This window comes from Pithys albifrons, chromosome Z (assembly GCF_047495875.1).
Source record: "Pithys albifrons albifrons isolate INPA30051 chromosome Z, PitAlb_v1, whole genome shotgun sequence".
Classification (NCBI taxonomy): Eukaryota; Metazoa; Chordata; class Aves; order Passeriformes; family Thamnophilidae; genus Pithys; species Pithys albifrons.
Genome location: NC_092497.1, coordinates 47,153,036 through 47,177,968, shown reverse-complemented (window position 1 = coordinate 47,177,968; position 24,933 = coordinate 47,153,036). Strand labels below are relative to the sequence as shown.

The 24,933-nt window shown below is 36.7% G+C and overlaps 1 protein-coding gene across 1 annotated transcript in view; it reads left to right on the top strand.

Moving 5' to 3' along the window:
• MCCC2 (methylcrotonyl-CoA carboxylase subunit 2) overlaps positions 1 to 24,933 on the top strand; it is a 35,863-nt gene that overhangs the window by 2,123 nt on the left and 8,807 nt on the right. The window contains exons 2-12 of the mRNA XM_071580034.1: positions 2,077 to 2,143; positions 5,738 to 5,822; positions 6,072 to 6,173; positions 6,773 to 6,900; positions 8,631 to 8,743; positions 13,626 to 13,739; positions 19,447 to 19,511; positions 20,472 to 20,571; positions 21,497 to 21,592; positions 22,781 to 22,853; positions 23,057 to 23,133. Coding sequence (XP_071436135.1) covers positions 2,077 to 2,143; positions 5,738 to 5,822; positions 6,072 to 6,173; positions 6,773 to 6,900; positions 8,631 to 8,743; positions 13,626 to 13,739; positions 19,447 to 19,511; positions 20,472 to 20,571; positions 21,497 to 21,592; positions 22,781 to 22,853; positions 23,057 to 23,133 — 1,020 coding nt within the window. The remainder of the gene's footprint in view (positions 1 to 2,076; positions 2,144 to 5,737; positions 5,823 to 6,071; positions 6,174 to 6,772; positions 6,901 to 8,630; positions 8,744 to 13,625; positions 13,740 to 19,446; positions 19,512 to 20,471; positions 20,572 to 21,496; positions 21,593 to 22,780; positions 22,854 to 23,056; positions 23,134 to 24,933) is intronic.

The window sequence follows — 24,933 nt, the reverse complement described above, 5'->3', positions numbered from 1 at the left end:
TTCACTTAGAATAGCCAAAGTAGCTACAATGAGTTGTTAATTCAGAATCTAGTAAAAGAGCCTATGGTTGTGATTGCTGTTCCTCTTTTAATCCTCTGGGTTTTAGCTGCTTTTTTATTTTTTCGTGTGTTAAAGATGAGTTTTTGACCTCAATACTGTGTGCAAAAGATGAGTGTATTTAGAAAAAACAGGGAAAATATGTTGTGGAATGACCAGCCAGACAAGCTGAACAAAATAATATTGGACGTTGTAACAACTGCAGATTTTTAAAAGTCCAGAATTACAATGACTGGTTTACAGACTTTTCAGAGGGGAGAAAAAAATTAACTTGTAAACAGTCTTTTGGGAAGGGCAGGTTTTTATTTCAGTGCTTCACGTGGTTGAGTGGCAACAGTTACTGTCCACAGTCTCTGGTAGGGGCAGCATAGTCAAGTGAACAAGATGTAGCTCATTTTCTTCTTGGGGTTTTGGGATACTCTGCCAGTGGTTAAACTGTCTGACCATCACTTCAGTGTGATTTCACAGGTTAGCAGCAGAGAAAACAGTTGTAGAAGTACATGTTGGTTGGAGCTGTGCAATGGATGGGCAGGGAGAGAGTTGATTAAGCTATCAAAAGGAATATATTTTGGAACGGGAATAATCTGATGGACATAATGATACAGCCTTAAAAGGAAGAGAGAGAGGAGATGGAGAAGGCTGGTGATTCGGTTATGACTGAGGCTGATGTCCTGTCCGTGTTAGGTGTTGGCTCAAATTACGTGGTACAAAATGCATGCAAGTGCGGGCTGTGAGCCGTATCACAGGTAGTGCTGCATTTGTGCTTGGGGACTCTTGTTCCCAAGAGCCAACTAAGGCACAAGAGTTGGGCTTAAGTGTTTCATTTACCTTGACCTTGCTGAATGACCTCTGACTACTGACCTTATTTGTAAATTATGTATACGAGCTGATGAAATTGCTTAGACCTGTTTTCACTGTATATGTTTTTTAGCTTTCAATAGAGTATTTTTAATCTATTTGTAGTGATTACGAAGGGGGAGAAATGTATTCTTTTCAAAGTCACTATGCAACTAAACCAGTTTGAATGTGAGATGCCTCTGTACATGTTTTTGTTTTCTCTCTGCTTTGTATCTTTGTGCCTTTCAGTGCCTAAGACTGTGTTGAACAACCTTAACTGCAACATTTGCAGCTTCTAGGGAAAACCTTAAGTCTGAGTGTTCAAGTATATATGAATTTGAAAAGTCACCAGGTGTTTTTTTCTGTCAGAGTAAACTCAAATATCATCTAAATGAGAATTAGACAAAGCAATATGATCTTTTTATGCAGCATATTCTTTTATTGCAGTTACACTTTTCTAAAAGGTAATATAGTTCTTAATATGTCTGGAAAAAAACCCCAACAAATTAAGCTTAACTAATACCTTCAGATTCCTAAGGAACTGGGGAAAAACCCTGATATAATGAGCACACAGAGTTTTGGATAAGTCTGATAGAAATGGTGAACTCAGTACTGGATCACTCATATTCAGAACTATGAGTCTGTTTTTCTGGAGGTATAATGGCAAGAAGACCAGACTTTTTTTTTTTTTTAAAAATGCTTTGTTTTACCATTATGTTCAATCTAAATAAGGAGAAACTAAAAAGTGTTTAGTAAAGTCCATTTGGTCTAGGTCATTCGTCCTTTGCTACAAGAGACATAAGAGCATTTGATTTGAATCCACATTTTTAACATAATTAGATTTGAAAAGAAAACCAGCCTGTATGAAGAAGTAACAAAATCTGAACAATAACACTTCAACCCTTTAATGAGTAGTTCTATTTCAGTTTATGAAATTCAGAACTAGTCTTTTGCTGTCCTAGCACACTCAGAATTTTTGTGAAGCATGCTTATTAAATGCTTGAGAGAAGCCAGTGCATAGGTAGAAATGTTATTACTTTGAAGGCAATGCAGAGACACTATTTAGTCAGGTAGAATTAGATTTGGAAGACAAATTAGCCTTGTACTTTCTGTGTTTCTTTATTAAAAATTACTACAGTCACTCCTGGCTAAACTTAAAATTCTGTTTTGTTTCCCACTCAGGAAAATCATGAACGAATGAAAGCACTGGTAATGGAACTACAAGAAAAGGCCGAAAAAATCAGATTAGGTAAGTATGATTGTCTAGATTTTTGAATAAAAAAATTAATTTGTTCAATTTGGCACAACAAGCACTTTAGTTCTTTGTAATTTTCCCCCTAAAACTGTCATTCATTAATCATTTCATGCAGATACAACTTATTTTCTGGACTGTAGCTCGCTCTTGTTGTGAGGGGCCCAAAACTGAGCACAGGATTTGAGTGGCAGGCTCACCAGTACCACATACAAAGGGAAAATCCCTGCCCTGGTCCTGCTGGCCACACTATTGCTGATACAGGCTCGGATACCATTGGCTTTCTTGGCCACCGGGGCACATTGCTGGGTCATGTTCAGCTGGACAGCTGTGTAGCCACTCTTCCCCCAGCCTCTAGCACTGCATGGGGTTGTTGTGGCCCAAATGCTGGACCTGACACTTGGCCTTGCTGAACCTCACACATAGGTCTTGACCCATTGATCCAACCTGTCCAGATCCCTCTGCAGAGCCTTCCCACCCTCCAACGATCAACACTTCCTCCCAACGTGGTATTGTATATGAACTTACTGATGGTGCATGTGATCCCCTTGTCTCAAAACTCTGTCCTGGGGAGCCCCACTTGTGACCAATCATGACCTGGATTTAAGTCCTTTCACTCCACTCTCTGGGCCTGGCTGTCCAGCTGTATTTTTACCCAGTGAATGGTGCACCCGTCCAAGCCATGAGCAGACAGGTTCTCCAGGAGAATGGGGGGAAAAGTGTCAAGAGCTTTGCCAAAGCACATGTAGACAACATTTGAAGCCTTTCCCTCATCTAGTAAGTGGGTCACCCTGTCACAGAACAGAGATCAGGTTGGTCAGGCTGGAGTTGCCTTTCCTAAATCCATGCCAGCTGGGCCTGATGCCCTGGCTTTCTTGTGTGTGCTACATAGTGGCACTCAACACGATCTACTCCATTGCCTTCCCCAGTACCCAGGTCAGGCCGAGAGGACTGTAATTCCACAGATCTTCTTTCAGCCCTTCTCATAGATGGATAGTCACATTGGCCAACCTTCAGTCAACTGGGACCTCCAGGACTGGTGGTAAATGATGGAAAGTGCCTCTGTGAGCATTCCTGTCAGCTCTCTCAGTACCCTTGGGTGGATCTCGTCTTGCATGTACACATGTGTGAGTCTGAGTGGTGTAGCAAGTTGCTAATCAGTTAGTTCCCCTTGGATTATGTGGTCTTCAGTTTGCTCCCTGCCTCTGTCTTCCAGCTCTGTGGGCTGGGTGTCCAGAGGATGGTCTCTTAATGACTAAGGCAAAGAAGGCATTAAGTGCATCAGCCTTTTCCTGATGCTTTATCAGTATGTTTTCGCATACATCTGATAAAGGATGGGGATTCAATACCTTTGCCCTCCTTTTGTTGGTGGCTGTAGTTGTGCTGGCAGAGAGAAGCAAGTCTATAGTAGATTTAAATCTGTGTTTCTTCTTTTTGACTTGTAAGACTATAATTAATGGAGACAATAAAAGAAACTATTTTGTAAGTGCTTACCTGTGCTGCCAGAGGTTGATCATGTAGCTTTAATTTTCCCCTTCTTATTATGACTATCATATGATACTGATTTGTCTTTTCATATACTGTTTCTTATATAATGCAATTTCTTCTACAACTTTGGAACAGAGCACAGTTAACATTTTGTGCTTAGTGCTTTTTCTTACTTATTCTGTAACAAATGTCCATGATTTCTTGAGGAGATGCTGAAGCCCATGGAATACCTGTGTCTTTTGTGAGTGTAGAGATTGTTCAGCAGTTCACTGCATGGCTCATGAACTAGTGATTGTGGCCTTCTTCAGTGCTGCATGTTCGCCTGTTCTTACCTGTTACACAATGACAGGACAAGAATTTAGTCTTCATCTTTCCTCCATCTAAGCGAGCTCTACCAGGGTGTTAATACACATTTTTGAGTGACATTGAGTGAAATTGCTTTCCCTGTCATTGGAGTATATGAGAGGAATTAGGTACTCGCCCTGAACACTTTCGAAGGATGCGTGCAGGATCTTTACATTTCGTTGCAAAAGCTGTCTGTCACAGGGTGAGTTCTTGCTTAACATCTTTATAATGAATGCTTCATATTTCTTAGCTGTTACTTCAGTGGGTAGTGCTTTTGTGGGCCCATGTCTCAGTCTACTGAGTAATCCCCAGCTGTGCTACAGTAGGGTGGTGCCCCAAAGAATTTACAGGCTGGATAAATTACAGCAGATGGTTTTCTGATAGGAAGCACAAGAAGCAAGTGAGGTATGTTTAGTACCTGTGACTAATTATAGCTCATCAGCAGTCACAGTGGTATAGACATTGTTGTAACGTAGAAATTAAGGAAGATATTTCAAATTAAATGTCTCTAACTTTCTTTTCTTGTCAAGGACACTGCTTATCAATAAAGAGAATGGAGGCTAGTGCAGGGTACAGTATATTGATGTTGGAAGATACATGTTCAATAGAGTGGCTACAGGACCTGGGCAGCAACCATTTATGATTAGTGTGTGAGGAGAGGAGTGCACAGAGATGACAAAAGTCACAGGATGAAAATTATTTTTGCAGCTTTACTCAGTGTAAATGAGAAAGGCAAGATGGAGATCAGAGAAAAGGTAGTTATGATGTAGGATGTTAAAAAGATGGGTAATAATAGTAGCTCTGTGGGTGAATAGGAGATACTGTATCACAGGAAACTTGTATAGAAAGAATTGCAAGATTTTGACTTAGTCTGGTATGCAGACATAATGAATAGGCTGAATGGGACATAAATTGTGGACTTTGGCATGCCGAATGGCTAGGAAATGATGTGTAGTGATCTAGGAAGGAGATGGAGTTGGAGAAAGGACTTGAAAGGTAGGCTTAAAAGCTCTGTTTCATTAATTCCTAGCTGACAAAGAAATCCTGGAGTCTAAGGAGAAAGGTTAGCAAAATAGCTCCTTCTTTATTTTGGACAGGGAGACAATTTTAGAGTGATAAGGTGGATCAGTGGTCTGTCTACAGAGAGAGACAATGTTTGTGTAAGTTGTTACAAAGAGGCTGAGGTGTGTCAACACATCTTAAGTATCGAATGACACAAGGCTCTAGAGAGCAAAAGGTATGATTCAGGATGACTTTGAGTGAAGGGTTGACATGAAACAAATATAAACTTGGTATTAAATGTTCTGTGTCTGAAGTCTGCTTACAGTTTTGGTGTGATCTAAGGAAATTAATCCAGATGATGTTGGGTCATTCAGGATTGAATTCAGCATAGCTATTCTCAGTTCTAGGGAGTAATATTTTCTGAAATTCTGCGGTGCTTTTGCCTTTGTCTTTTCTGCCCTCCTGTTCGTTGCCAAGCAGTGGGGTAAAGTTTCAGATGACTATGTTTATTAAAATATTTACCTTGAGACTAAATATGAAAAATGAGGGGGGAAATAGAGAACATTCTAAAAAGAAGCATTTTATCAATACCTTAAATCTATTTGAAGTGAAAACCATTATTTATTAAATTTATTATTAAGGTCCATACTTGAAAAACTGGGAACTTGTCAGTGCTTCCATTCTAAGTTTTATTATAAGGGGAGATTTATGTATCTGTGTCAGTAGAGAATGTGACAATTTACTGTTGTATCACAGGAGGTGGAGAAAAAGCTCGTAAGCTTCACACATCAAGAGGAAAGCTGTTACCCAGAGAGAGAATTGACAAACTTATTGATCCCGGGTAGGTACTTCCTTTTTTTAAAAAAAACACTTCAGATTCTCTTTTGCAGGTAAGTACTACAACATGCTTCATTTCTCTTCAGTTTCTGTAAGCACTGCAAGTAACACCATTGAAATTTTGAAGAAATGTTCTTTGAAACACTAATATATTTTAAAAAAAATATTTTTAAAATTGAACCTTTTAAGTGAGATCCAATGACAAATATAGCCAATTACTCTTTAAAATTTCATTTTATATGTCATTATTCAGTTCTCCGTTCTTGGAGTTTTCCCAGTTTGCTGGTTACCAGTTGTATGGCAATGAAGAGGTACCTGCAGGAGGCATTATCACAGGCATTGGGCGAGTATCTGGGTAAGAGCTTCCAGTCATCTACATTATTGATGTTATGAAAAAGAAGATGCAACTTTATTCAATGTCCAATGTTAATCTGTTAGCAGTTTTTAGTGTTTTCTTTCTGACATCCAAAAAATCAACAAGGTTGGTGTCTCAGTTTGTTTAGTCTTAGCTAAAAGGAAGTGAATTGTTTTGATTTGTGTTTTTGTATGTTGTGGTGGTTTGTTTGGATTTGGTTTGGGTTTTTTTGTTTAGTTAGTGTATCCCATATTAATGCAGAACACACATATTGTTCCTGATGTCCAATGAAGGAAAAGATTAGTGCATTTGTAAAGCCATTTGCAAAAAGCAGGAGTGTATTTTAGTCTAAAATTAGTTTTACTGGCTCAGAGTATGTCAAAGACTGTTTTTGAAATTAGTTATGGTGCTATACAGCATAATGGAACAGGCCATTGTAATGCTGAGGCTGCTGTTACAGCATGCAATTGACACTATGCAGGCAAGAAGTGTTCTCTCAGAGCATCAGGGCTTCAAGAGTCCTTGGCATGTTGCAGCTCTTAACCAAAATAAATAGTTATGCAATATTTTTCTCTCTCATAAACTTGTTTTGTTTTTAGGGTGGAATGTTTGATTGTTGCTAATGATGCAACTGTCAAAGGTGGTACCTATTATCCCATCACTGTTAAGAAACATTTACGTGCTCAAGAAATTGCAATGCAAAATCATCTTCCTTGCCTTTATTTGGGTAAGTCCTATTGCAGAAATAGCAACTGTCCTGTGTTAAGGACAGCTCATGTGTCCCCAGATTTGAGTAAACATGAGTGTATTTTAGGCATACATATTCAAATATACTTTCACCAATAATGTGTTACCTCTGCAGATTGGTGGCACATCTTAACTGGAGGGTTCTCAGCACTACTTTCCGCACTGCTGTAGGACTGAGTTCATAAGATACATATGTAGCTGTTAACACTGTATCACTTCTTCCTTTCCCTTCTGTCATGAATCTTTCCTATAGTCTCATCCAGTCAATTCAAATTACAGTTAAAAAGTATGTTCTGGTGGAGCATGTAGCTGTATAAAGGAACATGCCAAAAAATAGAAATAACCTCATTAATAGTTTGGATGAACAGATCTTTAGAATTTGCGATTAATTTTACTGAAGCAGAATTCCAATTGTGTATTATTTTTCATTTTGACTTTAGTCCACTGCATCAGTATTTAGCTAAACCTTCCCATAAATTTTACATGTGTAAACTTTTATTAAAGGTTAAGATCAGAGTACCAAATATGTTTATATTACCGGTAGTATTTTCTTACATTGGTTTTATACAAATCCAAGATGTTTCTGCCAATGTCTTTCTATCAGCCTCAATTCCGAGTCTAATAACTTTTGAACCTATTAGCCAATTTCGTTCAAATCTGACAGTCAGAGGAAGGAGAGTGTGTATTCCTGTGGGTTTTGTGTACGTCAGTATCGGAGGAGGAAGACACTTCTACTATCTCTATTTAAAACATAGAGTGGGTTGTTACCTGTTTGGCTTAGCTTAGCAGCTTACATAGCAGCAGAGGGGCTGCTATAGGTTGCCAGTCTGGTTGCTTGTGTTAGTTAAAAATGGAACATAAATGTGGATCCTGGCCAGCATAAGTGTTTGTAGTTTCTTGCCCTGCTGGCAGGCCAACCATGCAAATAATACCAACAGAAGGATCAGAAGAAGTATGAACTTGAAACTTCTGGTGGGGTGGATGCAGGGATAGTATAGGTATAGATTTTGTGGAATTGCTGTAGAAAGAGTCTTGGAGGAAAGGGGAGGGCTAACTTTTATCTAGGTTGTTAAAATAGCTAGAATAAACTTTGCTTGTATCTTTGGATACATCTCATGTCAGGATGTATTTTCATTAATTGGGAGTGGAGAGGTAGCTGCTGTTGGAAACCTGTAAGCTGAAGGGCACATCATGGGGCAAGAACATACAATAAATGAGTCTTCCTAAAGATAGTTTAAGGGCTTCAGAATGAAGTATAATCAAGGTATGAAAGTACACATGCTGCACCTTTTGAACTCATTGGTGGTTAGTCTTGCTTTTTTTCTGGAACTTGTGGCAGTATTGCAATAGAAAAATTGAGTTAAAATTGTACATTGAAAGTGTTCTTACTGTTACACTTTTGTAGTAATGTGAGTTTAGAATTTTGGATAGGGAGGCACAGTTGCATCTTCAAGCACCTCTTAGTTTATTTTGCATGAAAATTATTGGAATGGATGTGATTTTGGCAGGAGTTGTTTACTGTTTCATTTCCTTCTCTACTTCCCCGCTACCCCCAAGAAGAATGTCATAATATACCTAGATCCATGACGTTATTTTTAGGGTTGGTGATAGTAAGTGCTGTATATTTTAAGTAACATGCAGATACTTTATCAACAACTTAAGAGCATAACACTACTCAAAGACATGTTAATATGCTTTCATTCACTCTAGTGGATTCAGGAGGAGCAAATTTACCTCGACAAGCAGAAGTATTTCCAGATCGAGATCATTTTGGCCGTATTTTCTATAATCAAGCAGTCATGTCCTCACAAGGGATTCCACAGGTAATTTGCTTTTACCTAAGAATTAAGTGTACCAACTAGTTTTTATGCTTGCTGCCATTATCTGTTTTCAAGGCTTGTATCCATGCTTTGTTTTGACAACACTGTTGTGGAAACCTGGTGGCCCAGTCTGGGCATTAAAAAAGAACTGTAAACACAGTAACTGTCCTCAAGAAGTCATTATAGTTTTGAAGAAGCTGTCTTCTTTCTTAGTGTTAGTGTTAATGACTTGACCTACCTGCTCCTGTCTTGGAGTGGGAGGGAAATGGACTTGACAGTGTGGTGTGAAGGCCATTTAAGGAAGCACTAGGAAGTCTCTTGGAACAGTTGAGTATCCTGCATCAACATTGTGAAGGTGAGGACCCCTTTGATGGTGACTAGTAAATGAGACATTTTCTGCTAAGAGAGGAAGGTGTATATTTATATATCCATTTTATACACTGATGGGCTCTATGATAAAACTGCCCTAATAGGTAGGTTATTTTCTAAGGCATTAATGATGCATAGAATGACTGTTAGTCACAGTTCCTGGATGCAGAAGTGATTTTGTGTCATAGTTCTTTCAGGAATACATAGGGATCAATTTTTTGATGCAGGGAGTGTGCTGAGGAGTTGAACTTCTGGATCTATTACTCATGAAGAGTGTAAAATGTTTGAGGATGTGACTGCTGATGGGCAGCCATTGCTGCAGTCGAAGTAGAGGACAGAGTGTAAGGTCCCAGTGGAGCTGAGGGAGGCAGGTAACAGGATAAAAACTGTAATGGAGTTGTCCAAGGAGGTGTGAGAAACTGCCAGGGAGAGTGGAGGAATCCATAGTCTTTGAAGTTAACCTCCTCCAAATAATGAAACACTACACAAAAACAACCAGGTAGTTACTACACTGTTGCTATCTAGTCAGTCAGCTTCAAGCCTCATATGGTTTTATAGCCCTCTCATATACCTGCCTCATACTCCCTTTTGCAGACCAAAAAATTCAAGCTTACTTAGCTGTTTTTCCTGCAGAAAGTGTTCCTTACCTTTGGCGGTTCTATTTCATCTTGTCTTACAGATCTCATATCCTTTTTGGACATGAGGGAGACAGACTGCAGCAACAGTCCTTAATACAAGTCAAAAAAGGCAAATTGTGAGGAACTTACCAAATCTTCCAGTTCTGAACCACAGTTCTCAGAAACTAGTCTTCTTTTTCTTTGATCCTGAGGGAGAGCATACAGCTTCCCTCATGACGCACAGCAAAGTTCATTTGATCCTGCAGTGCTCTTTGTGTTTACCAGGGGAAAGTACATATAACCTTCCAACAAAACAATAAATTAATAAATAAAGGCATTGTTTGAAGCCTGAATTCTTTATGGACATCTACAAGTGCTCGGAGCAAAAAGAAGTTATGATCATAAATCCAGGTTTTCTTTTAGGGCTAACAGTGGTATATACAATTCTGACAGATTAATCTGTTACTGATTACAATGAGAGCTGAGGAATAAAGAACATTAAAAAATTATTCATCACTTGTTTCCTGTGCAATGAGAACAGCAAAATCTATTTTGAGTGAGAAGTAGGTCACACATACTGTGAAACTTGCAATGACAATATTTATTTTCAAGAAAAAGAAATTCTTCACCACACTTTGAAAGCCTGGAAAAGCCGGTCATTGTCCTTGAAAAGCTTGATTTGTGGGTGTCTGCAGAGTGCTTTGAGGTTCTCCTGAGTTACATATCATAGCAGTTAGTTCTTCTCAGGTTATCTGCTGATGTGCTGTCACACACCCAGAATGCGTGACAGTGCTATGATGCAATCCCCACCATAACCCCACTATCCAGTGTTCTTTTCCATACTGAATAAAATCCCCTGGATTCTACTTAAGGGGCTGAGGGGCCATGATCCCAGTCACTTGCACAACTGACTCTGCTGGCCATTAGACAGGAGCTTCTTCACATTGGAAGGAGGTAGTAGAAGCCAATATGTCCTTTCAGAGTGAAGCAGGTGTACCAGTCAGGGATACAGTATTCCATCTGACTCCTTAAATGACAGACATTGTCTTCGCAGTATTTTAAAGGAAATTTGTTACCTTGAAACCTTTTGGCTCATTTTGGAAGCAAGTCAAACTTCAAATATTCAACCATCTTTTCCTCTACCAAAGAATCCCGAAATCCATTGACTCCAGAGAAATCCAAGGCTGGAGTTTCTAAATCTCTTTAGAAGGTATGACATACCTTCTGCAGTTCTTTCCAACAGTAGAAGTGGAGCAATTGTAGTGATTAGGTAGGTCTCCAGAGAATAGCAGTGCTTAGCTAGAACAAAAATATTTAGGAAAAAAGACAGTTTGTAAGCTGGTCATCCTGCAGAGTTACTTACAGGTCTAGGTTGTATTTTACGTTTATACGTGTGAATAAAATTGGTCCTAGTGTTTTTGTGGAACAGCAAGTATGAAAGGAGATCATCACGAGGTGATAAAGAGAAGGTGATGTTTTGCTGGAGAAGATTTTTAGGAGAAATTTTGAAAAGCATTATTTTTGCTAGAGACTTCAATCATGATCTGCTAGAACAGTAATGATTTTTAGATGTTATGTCAAAGGTGAATATGTATACGCAGTTTGCAAGGCTGAAATTACTGGTATTAGACGGGACCTTTATATAAATGACCGGCCCTAAAGTCATGCAGGGGTTTTCCGGAATATCTTGAAACTTATTTAATGCATTTATAAAGTTACAGAAACAGTTGCATTTGTTTTTCTTTCAAATTACTGTATAGTGTTGTATTAAGAGTAATTGTACTCCTGTACAATAAAAACTAACTGTAAGAAAGATGTGCCTTTTAATAAAACACATTCCTCTTTGTTATGACACTGATGAAACTTAATCTTTCTGTAAATGTTTATGGAAGACCAGGAAAAATGTTTACTGAAGTGCTTCCTATATATGAAGGATGTAATAAGGGTGTATTTTTGGGGGGGGAGATACATCTATTCTTTGTTTCATTTAAAAAAGGCACTAGCAGCGTTTGTAATTCTGTTATTGATCCTGTGCTAACTGATTGTGGCAGCTAGAACCATCTTCCCTATCTGACAGCATGTTTCATTAGAAAATGGGGTTAAGTTATGCTCTCAGATTTCCACTCTGGTTAATTCTTCTGATGTGGAAGTCTGGATGTTGTTATTTTTCTACCTGCTGTTCTGTATTGTGACCTGTGTGAAGGTCTGTATCATCAGTTCATTAGCTTTTCTCAGTTTTGCCCTCAAAGTGCTTGCTTTATTTGCTTTTTTATTTACCAGTTGCTGTTGGTGTTTTTAATTTACCACTCCACTTCTACCTGTGACTAATTTCTTATACACCTACTGCAGCTTAAATTGTGTTGCTCTCTATGGCTGTGAATCAGAAAGCTGTGATTAGCTTCTCATTAGCTGCTTCCTGAGCTCTCACACTCGTAGGGTGCATGGATAAAATAGGGAGCTGATCAGTGGATATGAAATACTGTATGTGCACTCAACTCTGTTGATTTTTATTGCACCTGTCAATGATTTCCTATGGCATAAGTCAGGGAATGAAGTCAGGAAGCAGGATGTTATTTGAGAATTTGAGGTTCTGCTAGATAACAAGTAGGTGGGTTTTTTTTTCCAGAGTATACATATACCAATTTTTGTGTTGGAAAAAGTAACACCTGAGTTAAAGTTTAAATGCAACCACATTTTTCAGCATAAGCATGGTAAAATTAAGAGTAGAAAAAGCCACACAAATCCTGGGGAAAAACATCAGATAAACTTTTTTTCCCCCCAAGTTTCCCTCAGTTTTAGAGGCCTATGTTATTTTTGTATTTACCAGAAGTTATTTTTTAAATGCACAACAGAAATACTGCAACTTAATCATGTAATAGAATATTGTTTAAGATGCTGAAAACTGTTTGGTTAAAAAGCTGTTTGATTTGATGATAGCTGCCCAACATAGTTCATTTACTCCTGCTTTAGATTCGGGTCATGTGATTTGGAAGTTTCATTTTTCTGTGTGCTGTTTTCTTTTAAGAATAAACATTAATTATTCTTTAACAGAGATCTCTACTTGATGTTGCTTGAGAAGTATCTTGAAACAAACTTAAAATAATGTTATTTTTTGGGGGGGTTATAGGTTTTTTTGTGTATATATGTGTGGTAGTGAAAGGAAATGTTTCTTACTGTCTGCCTTTTTCATATGAGTATTCCTTTTCTTCTGTTCTACAAGTGTTTTAGAACGGCCTTTGCAGGTGCTGTCCTGAAGGAGAAATTAAGTGAGAAACTTCACTTTCATGATCATATCTGGAGTCAAGGCAGTTTTATTACAGTAACAAGGTAGAAGATGTCCATTGAGTAGATGTTCATCTGAAAATCAGGCAAACAGATAAAGCAGAGATTATTTGTGTTGAAGCCTATAGTGAAATGCCTTGAAGGGGCAAAGCTAATTAGTCGATCCATTGGAGAACTGAAGTTACGTACTAGTAGATGTGAGGAATTTTCTTTGAAAGATATTAATATTGGTGAAACTATACTAGTCAGCAACAACTGAAGCTCTGACTTAAGCATAAATACCAGGAGCAACCTCTAGGTTTCAACCTTTTACCATTCATCAGTAAAAACAAATTTCATGGTAGAATGTGTGTCTCTTCAAACGTATCATGTACATAGCTTGAATTTTCCAGCAGGGTGGACTGAGGATCGTAGTTTAATAGACTGTTGAACACTAGAGATATTCCCTGTTTTTTAAAGAAAAGCTGAAATGTGAAACAGTTCGCTCTGTTAGGCAAAATTATTCTTGCAGAGCTGTCCAGTGATGTGTACTAAAATCAGTAAAAACATATGCAAAACATTTGCTGTATTTAATGGTCGAACAACTCTTTAACTTGTGGTTTTTGTTTTCCCACTAGATAGCAGTAGTAATGGGATCCTGTACAGCAGGAGGAGCATACGTACCAGCAATGGCTGATGAAAGTATTATTGTTGGCAAACAAGGAACAATATTCCTGGGAGGGCCACCACTGGTAAGGTTACATACGTTTCTAGTGACATAGCCCTCCTACAAAATCATACTGCAATAATTGTAGGGCTTAAACAATTGAGATATTTTGTGGCAAGATATTTACAGGTATTCCATGGTTTAGTTTGCATTTTTAAGTATATCTGAATTCTTATGTCCTAAATTAAGTCTCTTCTGTTTGTTAGATGTATATATATAAATCAGACTCTATTAAGGTGTTTTTATAGTACTGCTATTAGATTGCCAATGCTAAAAATGGTTTCTATATTCAATTTTGTAGTCTCTAGGTTTGATGTGAAATTAAAAAATTACAATGATGTGTTTATATCTCAAAGTCAAAATCAGAGATCTTCAGGACTGATCAACTATATTTTATGTCATTTTACAGACAAAGTAGATGCACTTATGATGGAGTTTGAGTAGTTTTCTTACTTTCTTAGTAAGGACATTGTTTCTAAGGAAACTGACCTGAAAAACTTCCTTGAATTTAAACTTGCTTTGTTGTAGAACTCAGAGCCGAATTTGTGAGTGAAAATACTGCAGTATAAGACAGCTTTAAAATTACAGTAGCTTGGCTCCAAGAAAAAGGAGTGCTTGAATGGGATTTACAATCTTAGAAACAGGTGTATGTTCAAGTGTAGACTCAGTTTTATACTGGTACAAGTAATAGTCTCTGCTGACAAGATTATTTGACTTCACACAAGCTTTATGAGAAGAAACGCATTTCCAGTAATAACTGTTAGTACTAGAACTAGCAGCTAGAGCCTCGCCCATCACAACTGTTCTAGTTTTAACGAATGGTGACTGGATAAACTTACTGTTTCAAAATAGTCAGGTATTTGTCCTATTGTACAAATAGTGGAGAAATCACTTTGTAACAGCATTGTTAATGAAGATACTGCTGCACTGATTCCTGTGAGGAGATGAAGTCTATTGGAGTCACTTACTTCACCACTTAAGATGCTAGAAAGATATAGCATGACCCATTAAACCATGGGAAGATAACCACTGACAGATATATTTGTTAACCAGTTCTAAGGCATGATTCTATGATTCTGTTCTATGATTGTGTTAATTTTATTGAAAGCATGAAGAACTTATCCTGTAATGTCATTTAGTGTTTACTTGTGTAGCACTGCTTTCCTTTCCACTGCATGTGTTTGCATTGCATTCTTTTCCTTTAGTGTGAATTTTTCCCCACTGTGTCATCTTGATGATAAAAGTGGATTTGGCATTTTGTACCTTTATTTTTTCTTGCAAACTTCAGTGTATAAATGGCTTTTAAATTCTTACGCAGTTGAAGAAAACTCAAAGTCTTACCATGAGGGGAGAGATTCTTTCCTGTGGGTGGGAAATGCTATTTACTGTTCCACAGTGTGTTAAATAAATTCAGAATGTTACTGGCATATGGAAGACAGGGGCATGGGAAGCACACCCTTAAGTACAGGGATACTTCATTGTCTACCCTAATAAAACAAAGCACTTACTTCTAAGTCATTTATTATTTCAGTGTAGGCTTTCCAAGTTGGCAAGAAGAGCAAAGTAATCAGCAACAGCAGATGAAGTGATTAATAACAACTGTGTAATGTAATGCTGATTTATTTACTGCTCATTAGAATTTGGCTATTGAAATTTCTTTTGTAGTAATTGTTTCAAATGTCTTACAGAGGTTTTTGTTCTTTTTTACCTTGTATTAGTCTTTTTCAGCTTGTTGTTTATAGGTAAACAAGGACAAATACTCCTGAAAATTAAGTAATTTTTTGTGAAATTAGCAGTATAATTTATATATTTTGAGTTTCTTGGTGATAAGTGGCATAAACATGAGTGGAGATATTAGTTAAGAATAATACCATTTGAGTGAGTAACACTGTGTGATTCATACATCTTTTTATTGACATAAGAAAATTAGTATGATGAAAGAAATGACCCTTTTACATCAGAGTTAGTAGCTTGGTTATGTTAAGAATAACTACCCTGTTGTAGGAGCACCTGAGCTGTGTAAGTACAAACCTTTCTGAGGGGTCAGGACAGTTCACAGGCTTAGAGCCAGTGGCATATGCGAGACAGCACTGCCTCTGGGGCTTGCTCAGGTATAGAGTAATTTGTTGCACAAGCCCAGCTAGGAAATCTAAAGGACCTGAGAAAGTGTGTGGAATCTCCATTGGCAAGACTGCTGAGGAGTTCTGTGTACCTTGAATGCACTCCTGTAAGGAACTGTGTTAGAGCTGAAAATGTTCTGCAGTTCCTAGGAGACCTCATGGGTGCACTGAGTAATGTGTCTTGGAGAACTTACTCAAAGCCAGTTTCTTTCAAGCTCAAGCATTACGCAGGTGCAAAAAGGCAGCTAATACCGTAATACGCAGGAAGCTGTCTGGGAAGCTGACAAAGGGGAACCAGACTCTCTTTAAGTACTACTTGTGTATCACTGAGATGCAGCGCGTGAGACTTTGGCCCGTATAGCCAGCTGAAAAAGAGTGACCTGGGTCAGGCCTTCAAGGGAAGACTTGACTAGGAAAGTCAGTGACTGAAAGGATTTTGTGAAGTTAGACTCGTCAAAAACTTTTCACCCTTTTCAGAGGAAGATTTCACAACTATCCTCCAATTTAATTTTTTCCTTAGCAACCTGCAGATGTAATGATCCTTATCTTTGGGCGTACAGATCAAACTTTAATATCGCTACCTGTCAGCTTTTCTGTTTTGTAGAGCTTTTCATATTCTCACTGTAAATATTTTACTTGCCTTTTCTACGCATCAAAATTACTTCAGACTCCCATGGAAACTGCCATTCCATGTTGTAGCAGATATTGTAGCCATTATTGTATAAACTCTGTTCCCCAAAATGTCTTTCCTATATAAAGAAAATTGGATGGATTTTATTGCTTACCTGCCTAAAACAAAACATTCTGAGGAAGTGAAAGAAAATCCCTGATGTTAGTTATAATTAGGCTTGAGATGTGTATGGTAAAAATACATGAATTGCAAGTATAATTAATCCATCATCTAAAATGGAAGTTTCCTTGGCCTTCTTTTCAGAAGAGTGGGAAGTAATGACTTCACAAACAGATAGAAAGTGACAGAAGAGAAGTGTCACAGTAGTAGTAATATTTAGGGCCATTCTTCTGCCCTTCCTCAAGATGAAGGTCATCTTTGACAGCACTGCATGGTAGCTCAGGCTTCTTCATCTGTTTTCAGAAACCTGTGATTCTTCATTTGTGAGGGAAAATTTGCTACTTTCTGTGCTCAGAGGTAAAGAAAAGTCTGGTAAAAAGAAGAAAAAGTTTGTGAAATTAATGTGTATTTATGTACGGTGGACTTTTCTACATATCAGCTTCATCTCTTATGGGAAATGCACATATTATCTGAAGTTTGCGTTCATTACTTCTGATAAGTTCTAGCTGAAGTAGCTTCAACAGAGTTTCTTTGAAAATGCCCACTTGCCAAAGCTCTTAGTTGCAGTCTGTTACAGTTTAATGAACTTTAAGATAACTTCTACCATTAACTTTAAATAACTTCAACTGTTATATAAGCTACGTTTTGTAGAATGCAATGTTGCGCTGCCATACATGGGAAGGTGATGGAGAAAATGATCCTTCCCATCTGCTCAGCCCTCCTAAGACACATTTGGACTGCTAGGTCCAGCTCTAGGCTCTCCAGACCAAGAAAGACATGAACTTGCTTGAGTGAGTAAATGAAGGTCCATAAGAAGGGACTGGAGCATCTGTGAAATGAGGAGAGTCTGAGAGAACTGTTACTTTTCAGTCTGGTGAGAAGATGTATCAGGGTGAATCCATCTTTTTGTATGAATACCTCATGGTGGGGACTAAAGATACGAGTGCCATACTTCTCCCTGGTGCCCAGTGATGGGTTGAGGCTACAGGGCACAGATTGAAATATAGAAAGTTCTGTTTAGTTGTAGGAGAACAGTTTTTGATTGCAAGGGTGATCATGCCAAACCAAGCTGTCCAGAGAGGTTGTGGAGTCCTTTAAATATTCAGAACTTGTGGTCATTAGCAGATTTTCTCTGGCTGACCTTGCTTTGAGTAGGGGAGTTAAATTTGGCAATCTCTGAGCTGCTGACTGAGTCCACAGTGCCAATTTGTGATTTGGAGAATGAAAACTTCACCTCTGTGGAAAAGGGGAAAACCAATTTTTGTAAAAGTTAACAAAATTAGTCTTTGGATTTCTGTGTTAAAAAAAATCAGTGCTCTATTCAGATTTCTGCCAAGTTATGCAGTGATTAGCAATATGTCATAACTGCATAAAGAGAGATGTATGTAATTATTTCATAGAATTGTAGAATAAAATCATATAATCAAAGCATAGAATCACTTATGTTAGAATACACCTTAAAGATCAGCGAGTCTGGCTGTTAACCTGTCACTGCCAAGTCCACCACTACACCATGTCCCTTTAGTGCCAGATCTCTATGCATTTAATACCTTCACTTAACCAATGCCCTGGGCAGCCTGTTCCAATGCTGCATAACCCTTTCACTGAAGAAATCTTCCTCATTTCTGTTAAAAGTATGTTTTTCTGCTCATTGTTTAATGAAGATTGAAGTTAATTATGTCTGTAACAGAAACTTCCTTAATTAGTATGAGAATTTCATACCTTTACACTGCATGGGTAATTCAAATTTCAAAGCAAAAATTCTACTACTGAAGAGATATCTATAGTTAATTTTGCAAACCGGACAGTTTGGAAGAGGATGTGTTTGAGAATATCTGTTTATACATATATATATATATATATATATATTTAGTGTGCATAGTTTTTAGACATGAACACTGGAATCTGGAAGGAATTTTGGAAGGGATGATAGTTTTCACTTCCCTTGTCTCATTCTCTACTCCTGTACTGTACATGCATGATGAATAATGGTTTCACCATCTCCCAAGGAATTATTTTCAAAGCAGTTACCATAGAGTGGAATTGCAACAAGAAGTCTTTTGGTTTGTTTTTTTTTTTTAACAATGCTTTAAATGATTATACTTTGTTTTAAGAAGGGGTTCATTCACCCTATCAGGTCTAAGATTTCACAGATACGGGATTTAGATCGTGCATTGCAGGTAGTTATGGAGACTTGATCATACTTGATCATACTTGATCTGAGTAGTTACATGCTACTGATATGCTCTTTTAAAGAAAATTATTATTACTAAATTATTGGGTGTTTACTGAAAGGTTAAGAAAATAAAAACTGCTTAGTGGTTATTCTGCAGTTAGTACTTAAATAAGAAAGTTAAAATTCACAGGAGAGTTTGTGTAGAGAAAAGGAAAGTGAAGAATGCTAAGTTTCAGCTGAGGCATTGTTTGCTTGAAACAGTACAGGGAAGTACCGCATTTGAAATTTCTTGTTAAGTGCTAAGAAAATTTTTGTGAAAATGGACATTTATGGATCTGAAGGGCGTGTAGGTGTATTCACACTAATAATGGACACAGCAGTAAATACAAGAATAAGTGGAGAATTTTTGTTAATAATAACTACATGTCAATGCTAGAATAAGGGTATAAAGTCAAAGAAATTAAGTAATTTTGGCAAGATTCTGTGTTGTCGCATGTTGAATGGTCTGGGAGAGAGTAACTGGGAAAAAGCTGTTAATGAAGAAGCATGTTGCACAAATCTCTTCTATTGCTGTAAATAAACCAGTGTACATATTAATGCAAAACAAGTGCCAACTCTGAAGCTCATTTTCCTTTTCTTGTCGTAGGTTAAAGCAGCAACAGGTGAAGAGGTGTCAGCAGAAGACCTTGGAGGGGCAGATCTTCACTGCAGGTTTAAAAAATTATTTTCACGTTGTTTATTTCGTCAATATTTTAGACTTCAACTTTTATTTTATTTTATTATTTTATTTTATTTTATTTCATTTTATTTTATTTTATTTTTTATTTTTAGATCTTTTTTAGCTGCATTTAGATTTTGAAAATTAGGATTTTCTGTGTGCTTATCTGGTGCAAATAGTTAATTTTACTGTTAGAGTGGCAGAATTACCTTCTGTTACTTTTATTACGATGTTGTTTTCTTCATTTACTACTTTAAAATACTTACAAGTCTAGTATACTGCAGCATCATGGATTATATGGAGGACTTTACTATTTAATACTAACTGTTAATAGAGTAATACATATTAAGAAAGGTATTACATTTTGCCTACTGTATCTTCCTTACTGTCAGTTGGAACTTACTGCAGGCCAGATCAAAAGACCTTGTGGTTTTTGTAAGAGAATGCTTGGTAGCAAAACAAAAAATTCTATACACTTTCCAAGCTCTAAAATGAATAGTAAGTAAAATCAGGTATTACTGCACAGCAAGTTAGGTATTGCTGTACAATAACTGCTTATTTTTTATTTCAGTTTACTGAAGTGAATAAAGAGTTCTTTTGAGGGGCAGTTCATGCCATTTTTCTGAACATGTTTTTGTTTATAATTTCAAATGAATTTTTGTTTCATTTGAGCAATGCTTATTATAATTTATTGTATCATTTAGACATTTTAATGCCTGGAGTTGCCATTTTATTTGTCTGATAATCTGAATGTACTGTTTCAAAGGAAAGGTCAGGTATGAGTTCTATTTTTAAATTTCGTAACAAAACACAGAAAGCTGTATTATAGCATCTATATTTTAATTATAAAACCAAAATTTTTGAGGTCTTAGAAGCTTTAAAACTGCACATTTTCATGGCCAGATTTATGGTTTTGCCTAAGTATTCATGTTGCTATTGTTATTTATATACAGAAAATCTGGAGTAACGGATCACTATGCTTTGGATGACAATCATGCACTTCATCTAGCAAGGAAAATTGTAAGAAGTTTAAATCTCCAGAAGAAAGTAGATGTAAGTGTATAGAATCTGAAAACCCTGCATTGTTGAAATTAGGTGTGCTTTTCTTAGCTTAATTTATATAACACAGTTTTTGTCTGTGACTTCAGACAATTTGAAAATGGAAGTAACAGTTCTTGTCCTCAAAGATTTCTGTAATACGCTGGTTCTGCAATTGCATTCCTGCTGTATTATTCCCAATAAAATCACTTGGATTGAGTGCAAGAATGAAGCAAATACAAGAGTGCTTCAGAGTCACAGAATTGCACTTTTAAATTATTCAAGTCTTGCAAGATGCTCAGTTGAATTTTAGATCCACATGATCATTTCCATGGACTTAAAATTAGATACCGGCTAAAGCATCTTCTTGAATAGACGTTTTCTTTGGTTATTAATGAGAAGTATGAAACTGAGGGAATAGACCTAAATCATGTCATTCTGTTGTATTGATTTGAAAATTTGTTGTAGAAAATGGGATGGATAGCATAGGGTGGGGAATCGCCTTATTTTATTTTAATAGGGAATGTGAGAGAGTGAATAGACAGCTGAAGGAAGGCAAGATGTTTTATTCAGTTGTGTGGCAAAATTCTTCACCAGTTTTTCCAAATAATTTCTGGTTTATAGGACACAGGGAAAAGTAAGAAAATGGGAGGATGTGCTTAATCTTTTTAGTACATGGAGAAAGTGGAATACATGTGGAGGTATATGCAGGAGTAGTAAAAGGGTAACAGTAAGTGAGGAAGGAGTTATCAACCTTCAGTTTTAGAAACTTGATCTTTATGAGAAATGAGGACAAGCCAGTGAAGTCATTTTAATGTGGCTGATGAAGAGAAGTTTGTGCTCAAAGAAGATAGCAAATAAATTGTTGTTTGGACTTTTGAGTCATAATGCAGATTGATAGTTCCTTTGTTGTGTAAACTGCTTTGTTAAATTGCTGTAGGTGACTATAGAACCATCAGAAGAGCCTTTATTTCCAGCTGATGAAATATATGGAATAGTTGGCGACCAGCTAAAAAGAAATTTTGATGTCAAAGAGGTATGAATACTAATGCAAGATCCACATTCCCCTATGTACATGCACCCAATTTTCTTGCAGGAAATCATTCTTTGTGTTAGCATAGTTGATAATATCTGGTTTGGGTGCGTATTTTTTTAGATTTTTGTCTGCCAGATCCGTTGTGATGGCAATGACCTGTTGAAAATGTAATACCTTTTGGTTATACTTTTAAGAAGGATACGCAAGGATGAAAGATTGTTAACATTCTGAAAAATCTGACAGAAATGATAACTTTACATTGGCAAAGCATTCTGTAGGCTTGCTGAGTGATATGATGGCTTTCTTCTTCTATTAACCCTGTGAAGACTTTAATTAAAGTTTTATGGAGTGAAAGCACACCAGAAATTTGAGCATTTTTCCAACCACATACACAGTCTACGGTACGCTACGGAAGGTCTAATTAATTATCTGCCTTGGTGCCTTCATCTGAGCCCACATCCTTTCATGTATTTTGTGCAGATCTCACATTTTTTCACTACCAACTAGGTATGTATTTTAGGAAGAGTCTTAGTACATATGTATCTTAAAATACTTGGCAGAAATTATTAGGATGTGCTTTGCATTAAGGGAAAAAGAGAAGAACTCTTGTGTTGAGGCTTCATTACACTCTCAAAAGTATTGGAGTAATTTGGACTTGTGTTCTTATAAAGTTGAAATAAATATCTTCTGGTAAATGTCTTGCTAGCAGTGATCTGTATTTGTAAAAAATTGTTCCTTTGCATCTCAGAGAAACTTCAGATCACATCTTCATTATTTTTGTATGTCACAAATTCAAGCAAGGCTGAAAATAATCATATCTCTAACAAAGTGACTCATGGCTTTATATGTTTTTTTCTTTATCCATGAGAGTCTATTGATCAATGTTTACTATAACTAGGGGCAGCAGTTTTTCTTTGAAATTCAATTCATCGGGAAAACTTTGTTCAGGCGTAATTTAACTATTTGGTTAGAATATTCTTAGTCTTGAAATTCTTTTTTCACATGCATGTAGATAAATCACACTTAAAGAAGTAAATGGACTTTGCCTGCCACCCAGACTGTTTACATGGTGTGCTGCTTAATGTTATAAAAATGGAAAGATGATATATGTTGGCATGGTCGTTCTAAACAAATTAAAACCTATGAAGGATTAGGAATTTAACTTCATTTTTCTATCTTTTTCTCAAGGTAATTGCTAGAATTGTAGACGGAAGTAGATTTGATGAATTCAAAGCCTTGTATGGGGATACTTTAATTACAGGTATTTAGAAATATAATTATGTTATATATATTCCCATTGGTTTTATTGTTGGAATCATTCTGTTTGGCTTACTCCTTGATATTTTTAGGAAGATTTATCTTCAGTAGAATAGCAGTTTCTCATACCAGGAGAAAGTGTTGCCTTTACATGCCATGGTAAAATAAATATATGTGGAAATTTACAAATCAACCTTTCTCTCTTAGGATTTGCAAGAATTTTTGGTTATCCTGTAGGAATTATTGGAAACAATGGAGTTCTTTTCTCAGAGTCAGCAAAAAAGGTAAATAGATAATTAGCTTCTTTGCCATTTTAAAACAAAACTTCTGGTGGACAACTTGCTCTTGAGATTAAAAACTTTTTTTAAAATAATGGAAGGGAACTGGCTCCACATTTTTCATGTAAATGTGAAATGGGTTAATAAATTATAAAAAAAAATGACCATATTTTAGAAACAATATCCTGTAGATTTTTCTGATGTGAAGAAAATAGGTCAGTAGAAGAAGAGCATTTGAATTCATGTGACTACAGCACAGTTGAAACAGTATATCCTGCAACTTGAAACTATTACAACACAAATCCCTGCTGATTGCGTCAATCCTAACCTCTCAATTGCAAGTACTACTTAGATCATGTAAATGTTTTTGTAATAACTGGAAAATATCAAACCTAGATTCCAGGACTCAGTTCTTTGGTTTAGCAGAGTTTTAATTTTCATACTTTGCTGCAGGATCTCCTGGCTTAGAATAATGAGTGAAAACCTGTGCAGTCTCATAAAAGATGTGGGTTAAAATACCTATTTTGTGAATGAAAGGAGGTCTATGGAGGAATATTGTGATACTGTTACAGTTAACAGTTGTCTACAGATTGGACTGGGGGGACCAGTGATGATGAGTATCTGGATATGTCAGAGTGGTTATTTTCCTTAGTCTGTGTTGTTTGCTTTAGTTCTTTGGTTTTTTTCAAGAAACACCTGTCAGTTGAATTTTTTGTAATAGTAGTTATATATGGTGATTTTGTTTTAGCAAGCTTCTCAAACTGATGGTGAGAAAATTATTATTGCAAATCTATAGGAGAAAGGAAGCATTGATGAGAGATGTGGAGAAAGGAAGTAATTTTACTTGATTTATTGCTGCAATAAAATGCTAATTGAGTTTTATGTACTGAAGGAATAATTTTAACTTGAAGCAGTAAATAACATTGTTTTCACCTAACATTTGTTTTAACACAGTTATTTCCAAGTAGAAACTAAGTCTTACAGTATTTCTAATACTTACGATATTTTTCTAACAATTCAATGCTACAACCTTTTTTCCTATCAGTGAAAAAAATGTAAATCTTTGTCTGCTGACTTTTACTGACATATCATTACTGTAAAAGGAGAAGGTTAGTTTCAGTTGTTTCTGTTCTAGAGAAACCTTTGTCCATAATGTTGCTTCTATAAGCATCATAATCTAACAATATTCCTTTTTTTTTTGCATTTTTGTAATGAGTTATTACATATTTTCGCCATGATCATCACTACGCTATTCTTGTGCTTCTCTGAAAAAGCTGGATAAACATTATGCTGTATTGTTTTTCTCTCCTTTTTGTAACTTCTGATGGATTTGTATAGTGAAGAGGTTGGATGTTTTCTCAGTTTCTGTGCTACATAACCTTTCTCTGTTTGGTTTTGTTTACCAGCAGTGTATAAATAACCTGAGGAATTTTATTGATTTAGATTCTTTCTAGTTGAAAGAGAAGCTTGAAATATACTATTTGTAATTTTCCTAGGAAATTCGTCTTTTCCTAGAAAATGGGGAGAGGGCATCTGCCCTCAGGAAAAGGAGAGACTGTTACAGCAATTGACAGAGCAAAGAACAAATAATGTTTGTGTGCCTTTCCCAGTTTCAGGGAAGGCTTCTATTTTATACAGAAAATGGGGAGATATTTTTTTCTAACTGGCTGTCCTAATTTCTGTGACATAAAACTCTTACAAAACTCGATGTCAAATGCCACACTGTGATGCTGTCTGTACATACTGTTTAAGTCAAAGCAGTTGAGATTTTCAGTATCAGTAGTAATGCACATCTTTGGAGTTTTA